At 42.4% G+C, this 18,188-nt stretch overlaps 1 protein-coding gene across 1 annotated transcript in view; it reads left to right on the forward strand.

Annotated features, from left to right (window-relative positions):
* SYN2 (synapsin II) overlaps positions 1-18,188 on the forward strand; it is a 191,144-nt gene that overhangs the window by 129,127 nt on the left and 43,829 nt on the right. The window contains exons 3-6 of the mRNA XM_077751633.1: positions 9,177-9,234; positions 10,533-10,624; positions 12,811-12,967; positions 17,100-17,189. Coding sequence (XP_077607759.1) covers positions 9,177-9,234; positions 10,533-10,624; positions 12,811-12,967; positions 17,100-17,189 — 397 coding nt within the window. The remainder of the gene's footprint in view (positions 1-9,176; positions 9,235-10,532; positions 10,625-12,810; positions 12,968-17,099; positions 17,190-18,188) is intronic.

Below are 18,188 nucleotides of genomic sequence, written 5' to 3' on the forward strand. Positions count from 1 at the left end.
CTATAATTATAGACAAATGCATCTAATCTTCCCATCATGTGTTCTGAATTACAGGATTCTTTTTTTTCCCCCTGTATTTGATAATCTTATCTTGTTATACTGCATCATTTAATTATTCCCCAAAATAGAGATCTTTAGAAAATTTGCTCAGAAAAAGTGATTTGGTGTTCCTAACTGAAGTCACGACTGGGGTATTTACTTAGAAATTAGCCGTCTTCAGAGCTTTGAGATTGCTGTTTTTCTTACAGGGTCTCATCTGCCACTTAAGGCAGATTGTTGAAGGTGTCCCACAGATAACTTGAGGGAATTATATAAACTCCAGAGAAATGGACTCCATAGGTATCCTCAGAGACCTACAAGACCAGGACTCTTTCACAATGAGCAAATGTGCCAAATAGTAGGACAGATATTGGGAATACAAAAATGAATAGAGCATAGTCCCCATCTGAGGAAATAAACAATCTCTAAATGTGATCATCAGAAGTCCTGAAATTTAATTTTATTAGCTCCGCCACCTACCAACTGCTACCTTTAAGCAAGTCACTTAATTTATCTGAGCCTCATTTTCCTATAAAACCAGTAACATTGAGATGACATTCTTGTAAGGCATGAAATATCATGAGAATTGGTTATCTGAGATGAATGACATATATTGTCATTCAGTGTTCTCTTTCCCTCCTTCATACCATTCTGTTCCCTTTGAATCTTTACCTTTACAGACTGAAGATTTTATTGCAGTCTTTTCTAAAATCAGAGCCTTTACATTTTATTCTTGTTTTTTTTTCCTGAGCCATTTCTATGTTCGTTATGTCATTTGTTTTTAGACAAGTGGGCCTAATATACTGGGTCAAAAATATGGACGTCTATAGTTTGTGTAGATGAGGTCAGAGGATAAGAAACTCCTTATCTTGGGTTTCCAGTAAACTTTCTGATGATACCCAACATGTAAAACCTTTCACTCTTGGTCTTTTTGTGTTTTATCTGTGACATCGTACAGGACTGATGTATTTTTTTTCTCCTGTCATTTCAGCTTCCTTTACTGGATTATAGTTGAACACTCATGATCCTGTGATAAGATCATTTCTCCTGAATGTGTTTTCTTACACTTAGTCACATTAAAACTCCTCTGCCACTTTTCTGCCCACGTCCACATCTTCTTTCAGTTTATCCCTAATCAGCTTGGCATTTTAATCCCTGGAAGAGCTGAATGCCATCTGCAAACTTGGCAATTTCCCCTTGTACTCTCTTCCAGATCATTTATATGAATGTTAACTAAAACACCATGCAATTTGCTTTCTGTCTAAAAGTGCCTTGTGGGGGCGCCTGGGTGGTTCAGTCGGTTAAGTGTCCGACTTTGGCTCAGGTCATGATCTCACGGTTGTGGGTTTGAGCCCTGTGTCAGGCTCCGTGCTGACAGCTAGCTCAGAGCCCGGAGCCTGCTTCAGATTCTGTATCTCTCTCTATCTCTGACCCTCCCCTGCTCACGCTGTCTCTCTCTTTCAGGAAAAAAAAAAGTGCCTTGTTGCAGAGCATTTGATAGAACAATTTAATCACTGAATTAATAATATCAAGGACTAGCCACGGAACTTTTAATCCAAAGAGTGTTCACTGATTCCTGTTGTTTGCTTCTTATTCCTAAACCAATTGTCCATAGCAGACATTTCTCCACATACTGAAAGTTTTACGGTTCATGAATTAGAAAACAAGTCTAAATTTGAATTAAGAACCCTTTACCAGGCCCTGACTATTTTAGGTCTTATTTATTTCTCTGTTCCAGAACATCTTTAATAGGAGTCCTATACCACTTTCTATCATTTCATGAAATCCTCTTAGTTAATATCTTCTTAAATATCTTTTTAAGTAACTGTCGTTTTCTAGCCAGCTGCTAGGTTCCTAGGCTTAATCAATCAAGTTATCAATTGAGTTGCCAGATGAGTGCTACTCAGTAGCTATCAGTTTGTTATGTACCGATAAAATAGCAAATCCTGAAATCTAGTTACTGCACTGGCTTCCCAAATGATCTCAAACCCTGATTTGCTCCCTCCAGTCACTCCCATATTCCAGATAAGTGGTTTCTCAAATCTTAGGCACAACTGATCATGTCACTTCCCTGCTTAACATCTTTGACAGTATTTTAGAACTTTTTAAAAAATGTTTATTTACTTTTGAGAGTGAGAGAGAAACAGAGCGCAAGCAGTGGACGGGCAGAGAGAGACGGAGATGCAGAATCTGAAGCAGACTCCAGGCTCTGAGCTGTCAGCACAGAGCCCAGTGTGGGGCTCGAACTCACGAACTACAAGATCATGACCTGAGCTGAAGTCAAAAGCTTAACCAACTGGGCCACCCAGGCACCCCTCTTTGACAGTATTTTTGGAGACAATTGGGAAAATTTGAATATAGACCCAGTAAAGATGTTAAAAATTATTAACTATTAAATACTAAATTAATATTTAAAAAGTCATTACCCAGAAGAGGCAAATTCATAGAAAGTAGATTATGAGGGATGGGATGTGGGTGATGTATAGGCAGTTATTGTTTTATGGTTGCAGTTTCTATTGGGAATGGTGAAAAATTTTAGAAATAGTGATGATGATTGCACATGGTGAATGTATTTAACACCACTGAATTTTAGACTTAAAAACACCTAAATAGCAAATTTTGTTATATATATTTTGCTGCAATAAAAAATTGTCACCAGTTAGAGATAGTACTTAAAATGTTATAGAAGAAATGATATATTTGGGATTTATTTGAAAACACTCAAACAATAGTCTCAACAACAATGAGAGTGATAGTTAAAAACTGGCAAAATGTTGATAACTGTTGAGGGTAGTTTTTTTATAATAAAAAAATTTTTTTAAATCTTTTGGAAACTGTCAGTTAAGCCCCAACTGTTCAACCTGACATCTGAACCCTTTGGTAGGTAGATGCCTCCCTTTCTCTGACCTGCAGCTTTCAGTGCTCAGCCTACAGTGTCCTTCCCTGCAGTCAGGGGGTCCTATGTTCACATAGCCTCTGTGCCTTTATACTCAGCCATTCAATTCTTCTTCCTCCTTCCTGTGTGGCAAATCACTACTCATTCTTTAAGACTTTAAGACTCCTTTCTGGAGCCTTTCTAGACTTCTCTAGGCAAAGAGAATTCCCTCCTTTGAGGGAAAGGCATGTTAGGAAACATGCCTTGTTTGTATTCCTGCTATAGCTTTTACCCTAAATTTATACATATACCTTTTATTTGTGCTTCTGTTCTCCACTAACCTGTAAGCTTCTTGAAGGTAGAGGGAACTTACTTTTCATTGTACATATTTCTGAGTTATATGAAACTTATGTTGTTGTTTTAGTTGTGCACTTCAAGTATTTTTTAAAGAAGGATTGAAAGATGAGAATATGAATAGTAGTTATAAGCCTTAAGAGTTGAAAAGGAACTTAGCAAAGTACCCATATTGGTAATGGGCATCATTCTCCTTTTCTAGACTGTGCTTTCTCTACTTGGCAACTGCTGATGAATCTTTACAGCTCCAGCACCTACCGTTGAGTACTCAGTAAATTGTTGCTAAATTTTCTGACAAATCATAGCCTTTCTTTCTAGAGATTGCAAAAAGCCACGTATCTAGCTTGGAGTATATGGACACACACTTTCTAGAAGAAAGAGTGACTTTTCAGGCATGGTTTGTCAAGGCAGCAAATGAGCACCTGGAGAGATATTCCTGGGCCAGTGGGGTTGGTGGCTATTGAGCTGGCCAAGCTGATGGGGGAGCTGGGACCACGGTATGTCTGCAGTACACATCTTGCCAGTGGGTGGCAGCAGGACCTCACAAACCCTCTCCAAGACGAGCAGGCCTAATTTCACTCTTTGAGTATAGGGTGGGAAATAGGAATCCTCTCATGTTTCTAGTTTACTTTCTAACTTCTTGATGCCTAGAGGTGCTTGGCTGAAAGAACAAGGCCAGTGAGACAGTGAGTGCCAGAAACTAGGCACCTTGTTAAAGGTAAGTGTCCAAGACCAGTGCCAGGTATTTACTAAGTGCTAGACTGGTTCCAGAGCTCTAAGAATGCTTGGTAGTGCTTTCATACTCTAGATTGGGGTTTTGGTCCTTATACAAACCTCAGGCACCTAGGGAGGATTTACACTTCAGGTTGTTTTTAGGTCCTTTAGTTCCATTGTGGTTGGAGATTGAGAACAGATTTTCATGTGGGGAAGAAAGAGCCTGACACCCTCAGATGTGCACATGCAGGAAGAAAGGAGGACCCTGGGCCTGCAGAGACAGGCTCCCTTCACTCAGTCTGGAAGGTGGCCCCTTCTGGTTTTCTCCATTTGTCCAGCCAAAACCATCATTCCTAACATCTCCTGTCAATAAGCAAGCCCTGATTGTGAACCTAGGTAAGTACATAGCTCAGTGAAGGAGTTGGAAATTTATAGATGCAATGATTATGTTTGTACAGGCCTTAGCTCAGAGCATATAAGTTGACAACAGGACATAGTCATTATTTAAAATCCAAAGTGTTCTGGAAAATCCAGGGCTCACTTGTGGGTGGTCCTTGCTCCAAGCATTATTACATAATCCAGTTGTCTAGGGCTAAGGGTGGGACAGGGGTATCCCAGATTATTAGACAACTGAGTCTGAAAAGTCGTATTGGTTGATGATGCTATGAACCATATGTCATAAGCAGACAATAAGTGAGATGAAAGTTCAGAGGAGGAAGAGACCATGTTGGCTGTGATAATAATAAAACAGCAGTAATACCTGGTACATAAATATTTGTTGCATTTTGCTCATAGTAGTTCTTATTTGCGTAGCATTTCAGAGTTTTCAAAAACACTTTCATGTCAGTTATTCTCATCTGGTATCAAGTCTTCACAACAGCCTGTGAGTAGGGTATTAATAAATGAGGTAGAATACATGAAATACTCAGAATGGTGGCCAGAACACACAGTGAATTCTTGCTATAAGTATTACAATTATTATTAGCCCTGTTTTATGTATGAGGAAACTAAGGTGCAGAGAGGCAATTACTTGCCCAAGTCAGACAGCTGAAAAGTAGTAGAACTAGGCCTGAACCCAACAAAACTGGCTTCTATTTCTAGACCTTTCTCCATTATTCCATGAATTAAAACAGGGAGAATTTAAGTTGGGCATGCCTACATTGGGCTGACAAGTTTTGAGGCAGCCCTAGCAGAAAAGTATCTTGAAATCGTGTTCCTCAGCCTCATAAGCCCTAGTTGAATAGGAATTGGTGAATTGAGTAAGAAGAGTTAAATCTAGAAGCCTCTACTCATTGTAGCAGTAAGGAAAGATGGTTCATTGCCTGGCCCATCAAGGAAGCTGCAAGCCATTAAACTCACATAGATCCTCAGCTGCTAGGCTTGTTAAGAAAATGTACAATAGGGGGAAATTGACAACACAGGCACCATAGATATTTTTAGTCTGTGCTTCAAGGATGTACATCTTGGGTTCCGTTTAGGATTGGGAACAAGGAGGTAAATTTGGGTTGATTTGACAAGATTGCCAGTCAGAAAGCCCTTCTCTGTGCCCAGTTTATGCACAGAAAGACTGTGGGNGTGTTTTTTTCTTGGAGCATCAGGGGTGGGGGTGGGGGAAGGCAGTGTGACAATATCAGTAAAACTGTCACTGTGTATGTCCCTTGCACTAGCAATTCTGCAATAAGTTGTTTATCCTTCTAATGTACAACATGCTGACTATAGTTAATAATATTGTATACTTGAAGTTTTCTAAGAGAGTAAATCTTAAGTGTTCTCACCACACACACAAAATGGTACCTGTGTGAGGTGATAGACGTGTTAATTAACCTGAATGTGGTAATCCCAGTTCATAAAGTAAGGTGTATTAAATCATCATGATACACACTTTAAATATATACAATATATATATTCTACCTCAGTACAGCTAGAAAAAAAATAACTTCTTTATCCTATGGATAGCTTCTCTTTTTTTAATGTTTGTTTATTTATTTTGAGAGAGAGAGAGCAAGGGAAGGGGAGAGAAAGAAATCCAAGCAGGCTCTGCCCTGTCGGCACAGAGCCTGAGGCAGAGCTCAGTCTCAGAAACCCATGAGATCATGACCTTGAGCCAAATTCAAGAGTCAAATGCTTAACCAACTGAGCCACCCAGGCACCCCTCTATGGATATATTCTTAAACATTAGTCATTATAGCACTGTTTATAATGTCAAAAACAACCCTGAAACTGGAAATCTAAACACTCATCAATATATATTGGTGAAATGACTGTATGACTTTCAAATGGAAAGCATATCACTAAGATATATTTTTGAATGCAGTAAAAATCAAGGTTCAAAAAAGAAGAGTTTATGTAGCATGATACTATATGTATGTTTGAAACATGTATGTATGCAGATAACTTATACACATTCTCCTCACACTGGAAGGATATGCTTGCAACTGATAATAAGGATTATGTGTGATGGAATGGGAAAGGAGAAAGTTATTTTTTATCTTATTCTTTTATGTGCTTTTGAAGGTAGATTGATTAATTTTACTGTATGACATACCTTTTTTGTTGTTTAATTTAACCCACTTGCCTAAGGTCACAGAGCCAGGAAAGGTTACAGCTAGGATTTCAGAGCCTTGTGACTCACAACTCCTCTGGATTCTAACACACTACATCCTAACAGTGCTCTCTTAATATCAGAAGGTACTTCTATCACTTGCTTGCTTCTAAGTTACAAAATTCTTCATGAAAATATCTGGAACCAAAATTTGCAAGGGCCAGATCTGGGAGAATGTGCTCATTCTCCAGAAAAAGTCTCTGTGCCCCTTCTATTTGCCATCTTAGCAAGTCAGCCAAGAGAGGTCAGTGACCCAGAGCCAGGAAACACAGACCAAGATTTTCAACAGGACAGATTACCTTAAGGAAAAAGCATTAAGATCAGTGGAGAGGTGGGGGTGAGGAGAAGGCATGAAAATAGTATCATTAGCCAACTTGGTCAATGGGCAGGTGCAGGAAGTGGCAGATAAACCCAGCCAGAATCTATAAATAATACTTCAGTATCAGTGTTTAAAACTCACAAAATAAGCAAGTGAATTAAAATACGTGGCAACACATAAGCACCTAGATGTAAACTGTTAGTTCTAGGCTTAACTCCTATGAACTTTTCTGTGGTTTGGGCGTATTATTTTAACTGCTCTGGGTTTCAGTTTCCCCATCAGACAAATGCACAGGACTATCTGCCCTGGCTGCCTCACTAAGTTGTAAGGGACAAATAAGGCAAGGAATGTGCTTTGAAAGTGCAAGGTATCATACTGAATGAGAGGTTATTGTTAATGGCTCTGGGACTTACCTCACAGAACAAGAGCTATTTTGAGACAGGAAGATAGGAGGAAGCATCAGAAAAGCATTGCTGATAACAAAGTAAACACACCTCATCAACAGAAGAAAGGAACCTCTAGGGTCATTTACTCTATTTCTCCTTTTTATAGTCATTGAAAAGACCTACAGAGTCCAAAATCTACAGAGCAGTAATAGTGCCATGGATAGACTATCATTTAAATCCATAAGTAAGATGGAACAGTGGCCAAAGGGACAGGATAGGGTACAGGCCCCTTCCTGGAGGGGCCTGCTGACCTATGAATGTTGAACAGGGTCCTAGAAGCAAGCTGATGAAGCTTAGTAAGGTGTTGGGGCAAAGGTTGGGGGGATAGGCTTCAGTGATCCAGCTCCAGGATGGCTAAGTGCCTCTGGGGAGCAATTTAAGGGTGGCGAGGGACTTGGATAGGACAAATGATAACTTCTTAGAACGGACTGTTCCAGAATCCAGAAAGAAAAGGAAATAGCCTGGCCTCGTCCTGGGTAGTTCACAGGAACCAGGATAGGAAGTATTTGTAGTAGAACTAGTGCTTACAACATCAAGTCCCTTTTAAGCGGAAGAAGGAAAATGGAGAAAAAAACATGCAGTGTAGCACAAATGACAAGTCAGTTTTGTGGGAGTGAAGATGAAGAGAATGAATCAGCAGAGGGAGACAGTACTATACAGTCCCAGGAGCACTGAACTTACACGTGGGTGTACATACTGTCACTAACTTGCCATGTGACCTTGAATATGCCATTTACCTCCTCTGAGTCTTGGTTTCCTTTATCTCATAAGTTGTTATGAGGATTAAATGAGATCTTCTTGGAAGCAACTTGCACACAATTCCTAGAACATGATGTCCAATAAATGTTAATTTATCCCTTTATTTTGGAGAGGGACTTTTAGAAACCAAGCAGTGAAACGTGCTAATTTGACATTTCAAGCACTGGGAAAACAGGACCAACCCAGCTAACAGGTATAGTGTGGAAAGACCCTTTTTACACATGGAGAACTAGCCTAAATGGACAGATAAGAAAATCTTACAGGGGTGAGGATGGGGAGTTGAGAGGAATGGATAGAAATATAACCATAAACATAGTCCACTCACAAGGGGCTCTGAAGCCACTGAGGTTCCTTGATGAGATCCATGACAAGACAGGAAGATAAGTACTATAAAACTCAGCCTGACTGATTTTCTTGACTGAAATTCAGAAATACAGGAGAGGTTTTGTGTTCAATTATAGTAGCTTTCCTCAGCCTCCCCCCTTTTAAAATTTATTTCCTGGTAAAATTAACTCTCTGCCATTCATTGATTGTCCTTTAATCTTGATTTTGTTGGTTTTATTTGCCTCTTAAACTATAAATTGCCTCAAATCCTTTTTGGAAGTATGGGTATGAATGGGTAAAAGGATAACAAGTTTCTTTAAAAACTAAAATTCCAAGGGTGAAGCCCAAGTAGAAATCAGAGTGACTTGTAGGATGGGGGATGATGAGGAAAGTATAGAGATGTGTAAGACTGACCTGCTCTTTATGAGGAATAACATTAGGGAAATTCCTCTTTCTAGACTTTTTTTTATAGTCCAAAGACCAAGGATGTTATCATAAAAATCACAAAATCTAGGAGTGAAAAGGTGCTTTGGATTATTTTATGAGTGGGCAAGCTGAGCGTAAAGGAGAGGAAGTAGTCTGCTTGAGGCTCTCTCGTGATGACCCAGTAGCTGAGTTAGGGTCCAGCCCTCCCATTCTGGGGTTCTGTCTGCTATAGTCTTCTCATGATTGTGGATTTCTGATCTCAAACACTTATATGATACTAATTTGTGTGGGTTTTTTTTTTTTTTTTTCCTTTTCCAGGGCCAAGTGCTTCCGGGGCAAAAAAGTTCTTGGAGACTATGATATCAAAGTGGAACAGGTAATCACCCTGAAGCCCAGAGTTACATCTGCGTATTGTCCCTTGACATCCCACAGTGAACCGTCTAATTCTTCAGAGTAGAGCACGGTGTCTGTCACTGGATTATAAGCTCTCCATCTTCCCTTCCTCACCCCTCTCCCTGGGGCTTTTCTCTCTATGAGATATGATCATGAAGGCTGCATTTCAGCCTCCCTGAGTTTTTCTCATGGTGCTGGTATCTGTAAAGAAGCGAGGAGTGTGGCTCCTAGGGCCCTCTTGCAGTACACGGTTCTCAGGCTGAGGGAAACTTGAAGGGAATGTATTCCTGGGACACCCGCCACACCTCCATATTGTTGGTTGCATGAGTTTCCTGGGTTGGCACATATCTGGCATTCAGTTGTGCAGCCTACAGTGGTGCCTATTCTGGGCGTGAGGCTACACTACAGAGAGAATTTCAAAAAGAACACCTTCTTGTTTGCAATGTAGTGAAGTCCTGAAAGCACACACCCGTCTACCCCCCTCCCCCCCGCCATTTTTAAATCTTCCTCTACCCTTTGCTTTGTGATAGTTAGAGTCCCAAGTCCATTTGGGTGGAGGGGAGGATGTCCAGTTGAAACAATGCATGTATTTTCTATGTAATAATAGAAGTTACTTGTCATTCAGTACACAGTGTGCTGTGATTTACAGAGTACTTTCCTATGCATTATTGTATCCAGTTCTTAAAACAACTGCCTATCTATAGGCAGGGTTGATTAAAAATTATTCCCATTTTATAGATGAAAGAAACCCTCCCTGCCCCCACCCTGAGAGGTGAAGTGACTTGTGCAAAGTCTTATGGAGCTAACTTGGGGCAGAGCAGAAGTAAAACCCGGTTGCCTAAACTAAAACCTAGTGTTTTTATGTTGAAACTGACAGAGGGCATGTTGCCCCAGTTTCCTACTCTGTAGAAAGTCAGTACAGAGGAGTCAGAAGACCTGAGCCTTGCTCCAATCTCTGCCAACAATAAGTGTTATTTGTCCAGAAAAGTCACTTAACTGCTTCTTTGGTACATAGGGAGAATTCTCTCTGTCCTTCTTGCCTCGCAGAGCTGCTATGAGAGTTAGATGAGATCAGTTTGTGAAAATACTTTGAAAACCAAAGGAATGTTTGGTGAGAGCTGTTGCTGCTCTGTGGAGAACTTGGCAAAGGATTGTGATCTTCTTTCCCTACCGTTATTTTTATTTTTAAGTTTTTTTTTTTACAATTTTAATTATAGTAAAAAAAAAACATATAACATGAAATCTACCCTCTTAATCCCCTACTGTTGTTTTATTTTCCAGGCGGAATTTTCAGAGCTCAACCTGGTGGCCCATGCAGATGGGACATATGCTGTGGATATGCAGGTGCTCCGGAATGGCACCAAGGTTGTCCGGTAAGGTCCTTTCTGTCCTCAGGGTCACTGTCACTGTCTTCAGAGTTACTGTCTCTGGTTGCAGAGGTAGTTTCAAAGTCAAGTGTTAGAGTGGGATGGCAGTGCTGGCTTGTGTATTGTACGGAAGTTAACGATGTGTGCTGTGTACAAGTAGTAGAGGAAGGCAGAGAAAACTAGCTTCTACTCTCACAGAGCTCTTAGTCCAATGGTAGAGAAAGGACTCAGGACTCATTTAGAGGTAACTGGAGTCCTATTAGAGGGGTTCTAGGACTCCAGCCCCACTTCCACCAATGTGACTTTGTGCTTTTATATTTTTCCTGGAAAACGGGATTCCTTTGCTTCCAAGAAAGGTTTGAAAACCTCTGATTTAGTTCAGCCTTCTATTTTGCATGAATTGCTTAGAGTCACTCACTGAGTTGGTAGCAGAGCCTTGTGTTTCTCTACGAATTCTCTTAACCCCCAGACCTGTATTCTTTCTATATTCCTCACTCCTGGGAATTCATAAGTCTGATAGGGAAGTCTAGGTTGGAAGGGACATTGTGGGTGGAAGAAAATTTGCAGTTACAGGGCACTTCCATGCCTGGTGGTGTGTTGGATCACATCACTTACAGGTGTGATCAAATCTAATGCAAGAATTCTGTGAGGGGAGGTAATGAAAATTCCAGATGGGGGGACCATGGTTCCCACAGTGTCATTCTTCCCAGGGGTTCAGCATGGTGTCAGGATTTTAGACTTCAGAATCTTGCTCCAGGAAGAATCTTCACTTTATCCTCCTCCCTACCTCCATCTGCAGCATCCTGACACTGAGGTCTCCAGTGTCCAACAGGAACTGGCTCAGTGACCAGGAAGGCAAAACTCAGGTATCGGGAACCTAACATGAGGGAAATGTAAACTGGAGACTGAGGAGGACAGAAAAAGAGATGTCTGTTCAGGTAGGGAGTGAGCTCAGGAGAACAATGGGCTCCTCCAGCTATGCGTAGAGTGAGTCATAGGGATGCATGCACAGAAGCAGGTGCTGACAGAAAAGTCCATGGCAGGGTGTTAGGAGGGATCTGGCAAGAATAAGGCGGACCCTTACAGGTCTGAGTGTAGGAACTTGAGAGCTGGCCAGTGTAGGAAGTCTGAAGCTCAGTTCCTATAATTATATAAGGTTTGATCTCAGGCATATACTGGAGGCAGTTTCCCAGAACTGGGGCACAAGGAAATCAGAACAGCTCCAGCACATGCCATATTGACTTGACGCTAAGTCCCTTGAGTGACTAAGGAGGGCTTCTTCCACCCCCACATTAAAAAGACTGGTCTCTGAGGCCAGGTGGTACTAGAGCTGTAGGTCGTGGTTTAATGGGTGGCAGAGGCAGGGAACCAGGTAGATCATTGTATATGGTGTGAAACAGGCAGGGTCTGGAGACTTGAGGGTGGATGCTGCCACACAACTGACTCTCTGGGAAGATGAGTTCCTTTGGAGTCAAGGCATGAAGAGGAGCAGCTGAGGCTAGGAGCTTTGCTGGCTAGAGGGGAAACCCAGGGAGCCTTCCCATGCATGGGAACATTCTGTACTCCCAGTGCTTCCTGTAGCCCTTGCTCAACTATGGTTTTCTGAGAAATATTTGTACCCCTCCCTAGCATACGCTTTGGAAGAATAACATTGGGAAGTCTGGCATCTGTTCTCAGCCAGCCTGGACCCTTACTCTCCTGGGGGCCTGATGAGGGCATTGCCTATTTTAAGGAGCAGCTTTAAGCAGTCAGAATAGGGCACTGAGATCAGGGATCTCTCTGGCAGGGTGGTGAAGTCAGCCAAATATGTTGTCTTCAGAGTCTGCGGGGATCCTTTGGGAGCATGAACTCTGAAGCCACAACGAGCTTCTGCTCTCACATTTCCCCACATTCTTGTTCATTTAAGGTGTATGAGTCTGAAAGTATTTCTTCTCTCCTGAGGGAATTTGTACCTTAGAAAAAGACAATGCTTAAGCCAGAAGAATAAGGGAACTTCAGACACCTGTTCCGTAATCTCCTTTGAGTACCATAATAGCTCACTTCCTAGTCCATGAAAGAATAATAATAATAAAATGAAGGGCTTACACCAGGTGGCCCCGAATATCCCTTCTCTGTCTAGGGCTTTGGAAATAGGCGATGAGATGCACTTGAGGTGCTGGTTGATGGGAAACTTGCCTCTACATTTTTACCAGGTCCTTCCGGCCAGACTTTGTGCTTATCCGGCAGCATGCCTTTGGCATGGCAGAGAATGAGGACTTCCGGCACCTGATTATTGGCATGCAGTATGCAGGCCTCCCCAGCATCAACTCACTGGAATCCATTTACAACTTCTGTGACAAGCCTTGGGTGGTGAGTGAGATCCCCTTGTCCCCAGGTCCTGTGTCTCCCAGTCCCCCAGGGGGTCCACTGGTAATCAAGGTGCACTAGGCATAGCTGCGAGGATATGGGAGGAGCTGCAGATGGGACATGGGGTAGGGTTGGCTCTCACAATAAAACATTATCATCATGGGCTGGGCTGCCTTTGCTGCAGAGTGAACCTTTGGCCTCACAACAAAGCCACACAAAGATTCTGTAAAGAAGTCTTTACGGGTCTTGTAGGCTGTGCCCTCAGCCATAAGATGCAATAGTAAAAATATCTGTTTCTTGCCTCTGAATGGTTATGAGAAAGGCCTGAGGCCAGTGGGGACCCAGCTCCTATAACTGCTGCTCCAGTCGGCCCTCTTAGAAGGAAACACCTGCCCCTAATCACATCCTCTTCCTCTTGTTTTTCAAAAATCATTTTAGCTATCACACACTGGCTTTCCAAGGTCACTGTGAAGTTCTCAGACCCCAAACCTCTCCACCACCCAGGGAGTTGTTTTAACCCAGTGGAGGCATCACCTCTGCTCTTGATCTTGTGTTTTTTAACCCAGTGGAGGCATCACCTCTGCTCTTGATCTCCTCGTCACACCTGAATTCACAGTTTCTCATGTTCCCTTGCAAGCCAGGGAGACCTGACAGTGTAAGGGAAAGGCCAATGAATGAGGAGTCAGAATATCTGGGAGCTGCTGTGGTTGAGGAGGGCGGGTTGGGTTCTTGATCACCAGTCATTCAGTCTTTCTCTCTGGCCTGAGACACCTAAGAATCCTAGAGTTTTGTAGAAGCAGGCTAAAAGAGTTGTATGATTTGAATGTGTTGCTAATCACAGAAGATCATATTTGAGGTATTCAGGTTTCTTTTCTGGGGACCTCCCTTTTCACCTCGGTCACACAACCTTCCCAACTGTAAATAAGCCCTAATTCTTTCCTTCCCCATCTTTTCAATACCTGTTAGAATGTCTGTAAGGTAGGAATAATAGCAGTGCCTGTCACCAGTTTGTCAGCCTGGTTGTTAACAGTTCCCTTAGTATTTGAGATCTCTTAAAGAAGCTAGTCCCCTGCTTTATGTTCCAGAACTATGCTAGAGGCCAGGGTGGGAGGATCAGGGGGCCTGTGCCTAGGACTTTGCCCCTCCTGGGATCTGGGATCTGGTGAGGGTTCACATTCTCACCCATTCATAATCCCAGCACATTGCCTTTGGCATCACATGAGAACAGCAAGGCTCCCTGGCCAGACACCAAGTTCTCCCTTCATTTTCATTAGTCAGCTGCCACACTAATGGCATTTTATATATTGTTCTCTGCCTGTTAATGGGAGTGAATAAATTTGGTGACTGTGAAGGGAAGGTCCCTCTGAAATGATGACTTTGGCTCATCTTTTTTATACTTCTTTCTTGCCTTGGGAGCTCAGGCTATTTTTGGTATGAGACCTCAGTTAGGTTGTCCAGGCTCTACCTGCATCACCGTGTCTTAGCACATGTGCTATTATAAATTGGTCAACACAGGCACACTGGGAATTTGGAAGCAGAAGTAGCCCTATTCCAGAGGAAGCCAGAATGCTACAATCCCACATTGCTGTAACTTTTTCTAAAAGTCCTATCATTCTTTCTAAGTTTTTAGAGACAGAAGCACAAGAGTTGAATTAAAGCATTTATTTCCGTAAGGGCTAAGGATAACTTACTAAATTCAGACTGATCCCCAAATCTCATTTCTTCCAAAAAATCTTTCCCGATTCTCTGAAGAAGTGGTTAAAATTAACATTATCTCCCTATTCATGGCCAACACCACCCCCAGCACCTAAGTCCATTCTTTTGTCTATGCATAGAGGAAATAACCCTTATCAGATATTACATTTGTTTAATTGGTAACTGTGTGCTTGTGACTTAATCTAAGTTTCCAAGGAGGTAGAGGTTAGATGCCAAGCCCAGTAGCTTGAGCAGACAGGGACTGCTGGAGATAAAAGCAAAGGAAGGTGGGGTAAGCTCCCAGGAACCTAACTAGAGCCTGGGAACTGGCTGCCATTGTAGTATTGCTGTCCCAGGACTCTGGGATTCTGCCGTGGGCCTTCCTGGCATCGCTGTGGTGTCTGTGTAACTCTCCCACATACTGGAAAGATAAAACCCCACATGCCTTGGTGTCATGCCAGCACGTGGGCTGCAGCAGGACAGAGGTTGTTAGGCAGAGCTGGCATCAGCTTGCTGGCGATGCTGGAAAGTGTTGGGAGCTCAGGCAGGTATCCAGAGGCAGAACAGGAGTCCAACCTGACCAAGGTGGGCAGGCAGGACTTACAGGTCAGATGGGGTGATGGAGAGAATCATAGAAGGCAGGAAAAGTCTGAGGGGTTGGCCTTGACAGTCAAAGCAAGTTGAAAAACCAAAGAACGGCAGGGACAGCAGGATACAGTGAACCCAGTGGGCAGGAAGAGGCCTATGTGGGTGCTGTCCAATTGCAGACCCAGCTCCAGACATCATCTGGGGGGCCTCTGGTTTCCTTTGCTTCTCTAGCCTCAATCTCCTCACGTGCAAAATAAGATGTTGGGTCCAGAGACTCTGTAAAATGTCTTTTAATAATAAAATCTTGGGGGCCCTGAAGGTCCCTGAATCATACTTTCAGTCCAAGATCCAGAGTCACTTGCCATGTCACAAAGGCTAGGGAAATTCCAGAATTTTCCAGCATTTCAAAAATAATAGGAAAATTCTGTCTTTACCAATAAAAGGACCACAACGTATGATCACTTAAACTGCAGTTTGATAATGGAGTTTGGGAGGAAATAAAATAAAATGATATTCCTTTATGGTAGAAAGTTTGAAGAACTGATCAAATTCATTCTTTTCATTTTACATATGAAGAAAATGAGGCCTGGAGAGGAGAAATCATTTGCTCAAGGGCACCCAGCAAATTCAAGGCAGAACAAGAACCAGAAGACTCCAGTTTTCTGACAACCCTGTTCTGAGCTTCTATTCCTCCCCCCCCGGTCCTCTCCCCCAACACATCCTCACCCCTTATACAAAATAGGACCTGAGATGTTGAAAAATGTTCTAACTTCCCTTTCTCTGATAAATGGAAGGCAAGTTTGATCTGGCAACTTTTCCTTCTAGCAGTTCCAGGTATCAGTGGCTTAGAGTATAAACTAACCTCGTAGCACTAGAGGGAAGATGCTGGATTACCCCTGCTGCCAGTGCACTGGGGATAAGTGTGTGGGTGTGTATGTGTGACTGGATTGAGCAGAAAATTCCTGTGTGTTTCCTGTGGAAAGAGCATGGTCTCTGCGGAGTCTAAAAGACAGCTACTTGAAGTAGTAGGAAGAGTTATATATTGGGAATAAAGTAGCCTGGTTATGAATCCAGCTCAAGTATTATGTGACATTGGACAAGTGACCTCACTGGGCTTCAGTTTCTTCACTTACAAAATGTGGAAGCAAGGGACTCTAGGAGGTGCTAAGCTGTTTGCCAAAGGCTTTTCAACCCTCACACTGTAAGGATGTGTACCTCACCTCTTCTTCATAGAGCTGTTCTGGTTTCTCTAGGTAAAGGGTCCAGTGAGTTCCGTTCTTAGATGAGTAGGACATGCTGGAGAGACTGGGTTTGTCTATCCATGAGCATCAAAGTCTTCCTAAAGACCAGCTTTATTCATAACCCACTGCTTAAATTCTCATGACTCCATACTGCCTGCAGAAAAAAGCTACCATTCCTTTCCTTGCATTTGAACTTTCAAGACTTGGCCCCATGTTACCTATCCAGTTTAGAGTTAAAAACCCAAATTTCAATCCCATCTTCATCTCTTTGCAGCTCTGTGACTTTAGGCAACTTTTCTAGTCTCTCTGAGCCTCATATGTAAAATGAAGATGAATACCTAGTTCATCAATTTGATATGCGGACTGAATATCATTAAAATTGTACAATTGTAAAATTCAGTCAATAATGAATGTTAATGCATTCTCTCTCCTTTCCCCAACTAACGTACATCTTCCCTAAAAAGAAGAATTGTACACCTCTTTTATATCCTCAGAGTGTTTTGCACAAAGCCCCCAACAGAGCAAATAATAAACATTTATCAGACAGACTGATGTATATTTGTCTGTTCTAGTTGTCTGGATAAGCTGAAACCTTTGCTTCTCTTTTGCAGTTTGCCCAGCTGGTTGCCATCTACAAGACACTAGGAGGAGAAAAGTTCCCACTCATTGAGCAGACATACTACCCCAACCACAAAGAGATGGTAGGTGATTGAGTGGGGACTCTAGTCCCTCTGCTGTTTACATTCTAAGCTTAGCCACATGGTGATTATGGGGCTCAAAAGAGGGCCTCAGCATTTCAACCCCAGAGACTCTGTTGGGATTAAACTGTTGTGACCTGCTTTGTGGGGCTAGCGCAGCTGAATTTTAGCTGATAACCCCGTGTCTCCAAAATCTGGAGATCACATAGTGAAGAGCAGAAAAAAGGGCATTTTATCAAGCGGAGAAAGTAACAAACCTATGGATCAACAATCAGAACATCCCACTGTTTTGGGTTGTAGCTCTGGCCCTGCAACAGGTCACTGGGACTAGTTAGATTCACTGTGTGTTGGTCTCCCATTCGGAAAGTCAAATGCACATAATTATTCCCGACCAGGATATCTAATGTGGTACTTACAAAATGTGAATGAGATTCTTCAAATAATAGTCTTCTGGAAAAGTGTGAAGCACTCCTCAGATGTAAAGTGTTGTCCCTATTATTCTTCACCAGTTCCTTCCCTTGGCTTCCTCAAGATTACAGTAAGACTGGATTAACACTATGCATTCTCTGAGGCCATGCTAAGGTATCAGAGGAGCAGAGAGATGGCTTGGCCGGCTGGTGCAGAGACTATTGCTAATGTTTTTCCTTCATGACAACTTCTAGCTCTAGCTTAACTTCCTTCTTCCTCTCTGTCCCCACATTCTCTGCCCCAGGCTTGCATGGTCAGTTGGTGATCCTGCTTAGCCCACCAATGAAGACTTTCTGCCATAGCATTCCAGTATTATACTCTGGGGCAGAGATCATGTTTATTTCCCCTCCTACTCCCTACTCCAAAAGGGATCTTCATTTGGACCATTTCTGTGAATCAAGAATGTTCATCTGGCTTATTGTGCATGGCCCAAACTACACATAAAAGGTGAATAGCAACCTTGAGGCATGAAAAGAATTACCTCCTTCATCTTTGCCAGGGCGAGGCTCTGGAACTTTTAAGCCCTCATTCTTT

Source organism: Crocuta crocuta, unplaced genomic scaffold (genome assembly GCF_008692635.1).
Source record: "Crocuta crocuta isolate KB4526 unplaced genomic scaffold, BGI_CrCroc_1.0 scaffold69-1, whole genome shotgun sequence".
Classification (NCBI taxonomy): Eukaryota; Metazoa; Chordata; class Mammalia; order Carnivora; family Hyaenidae; genus Crocuta; species Crocuta crocuta.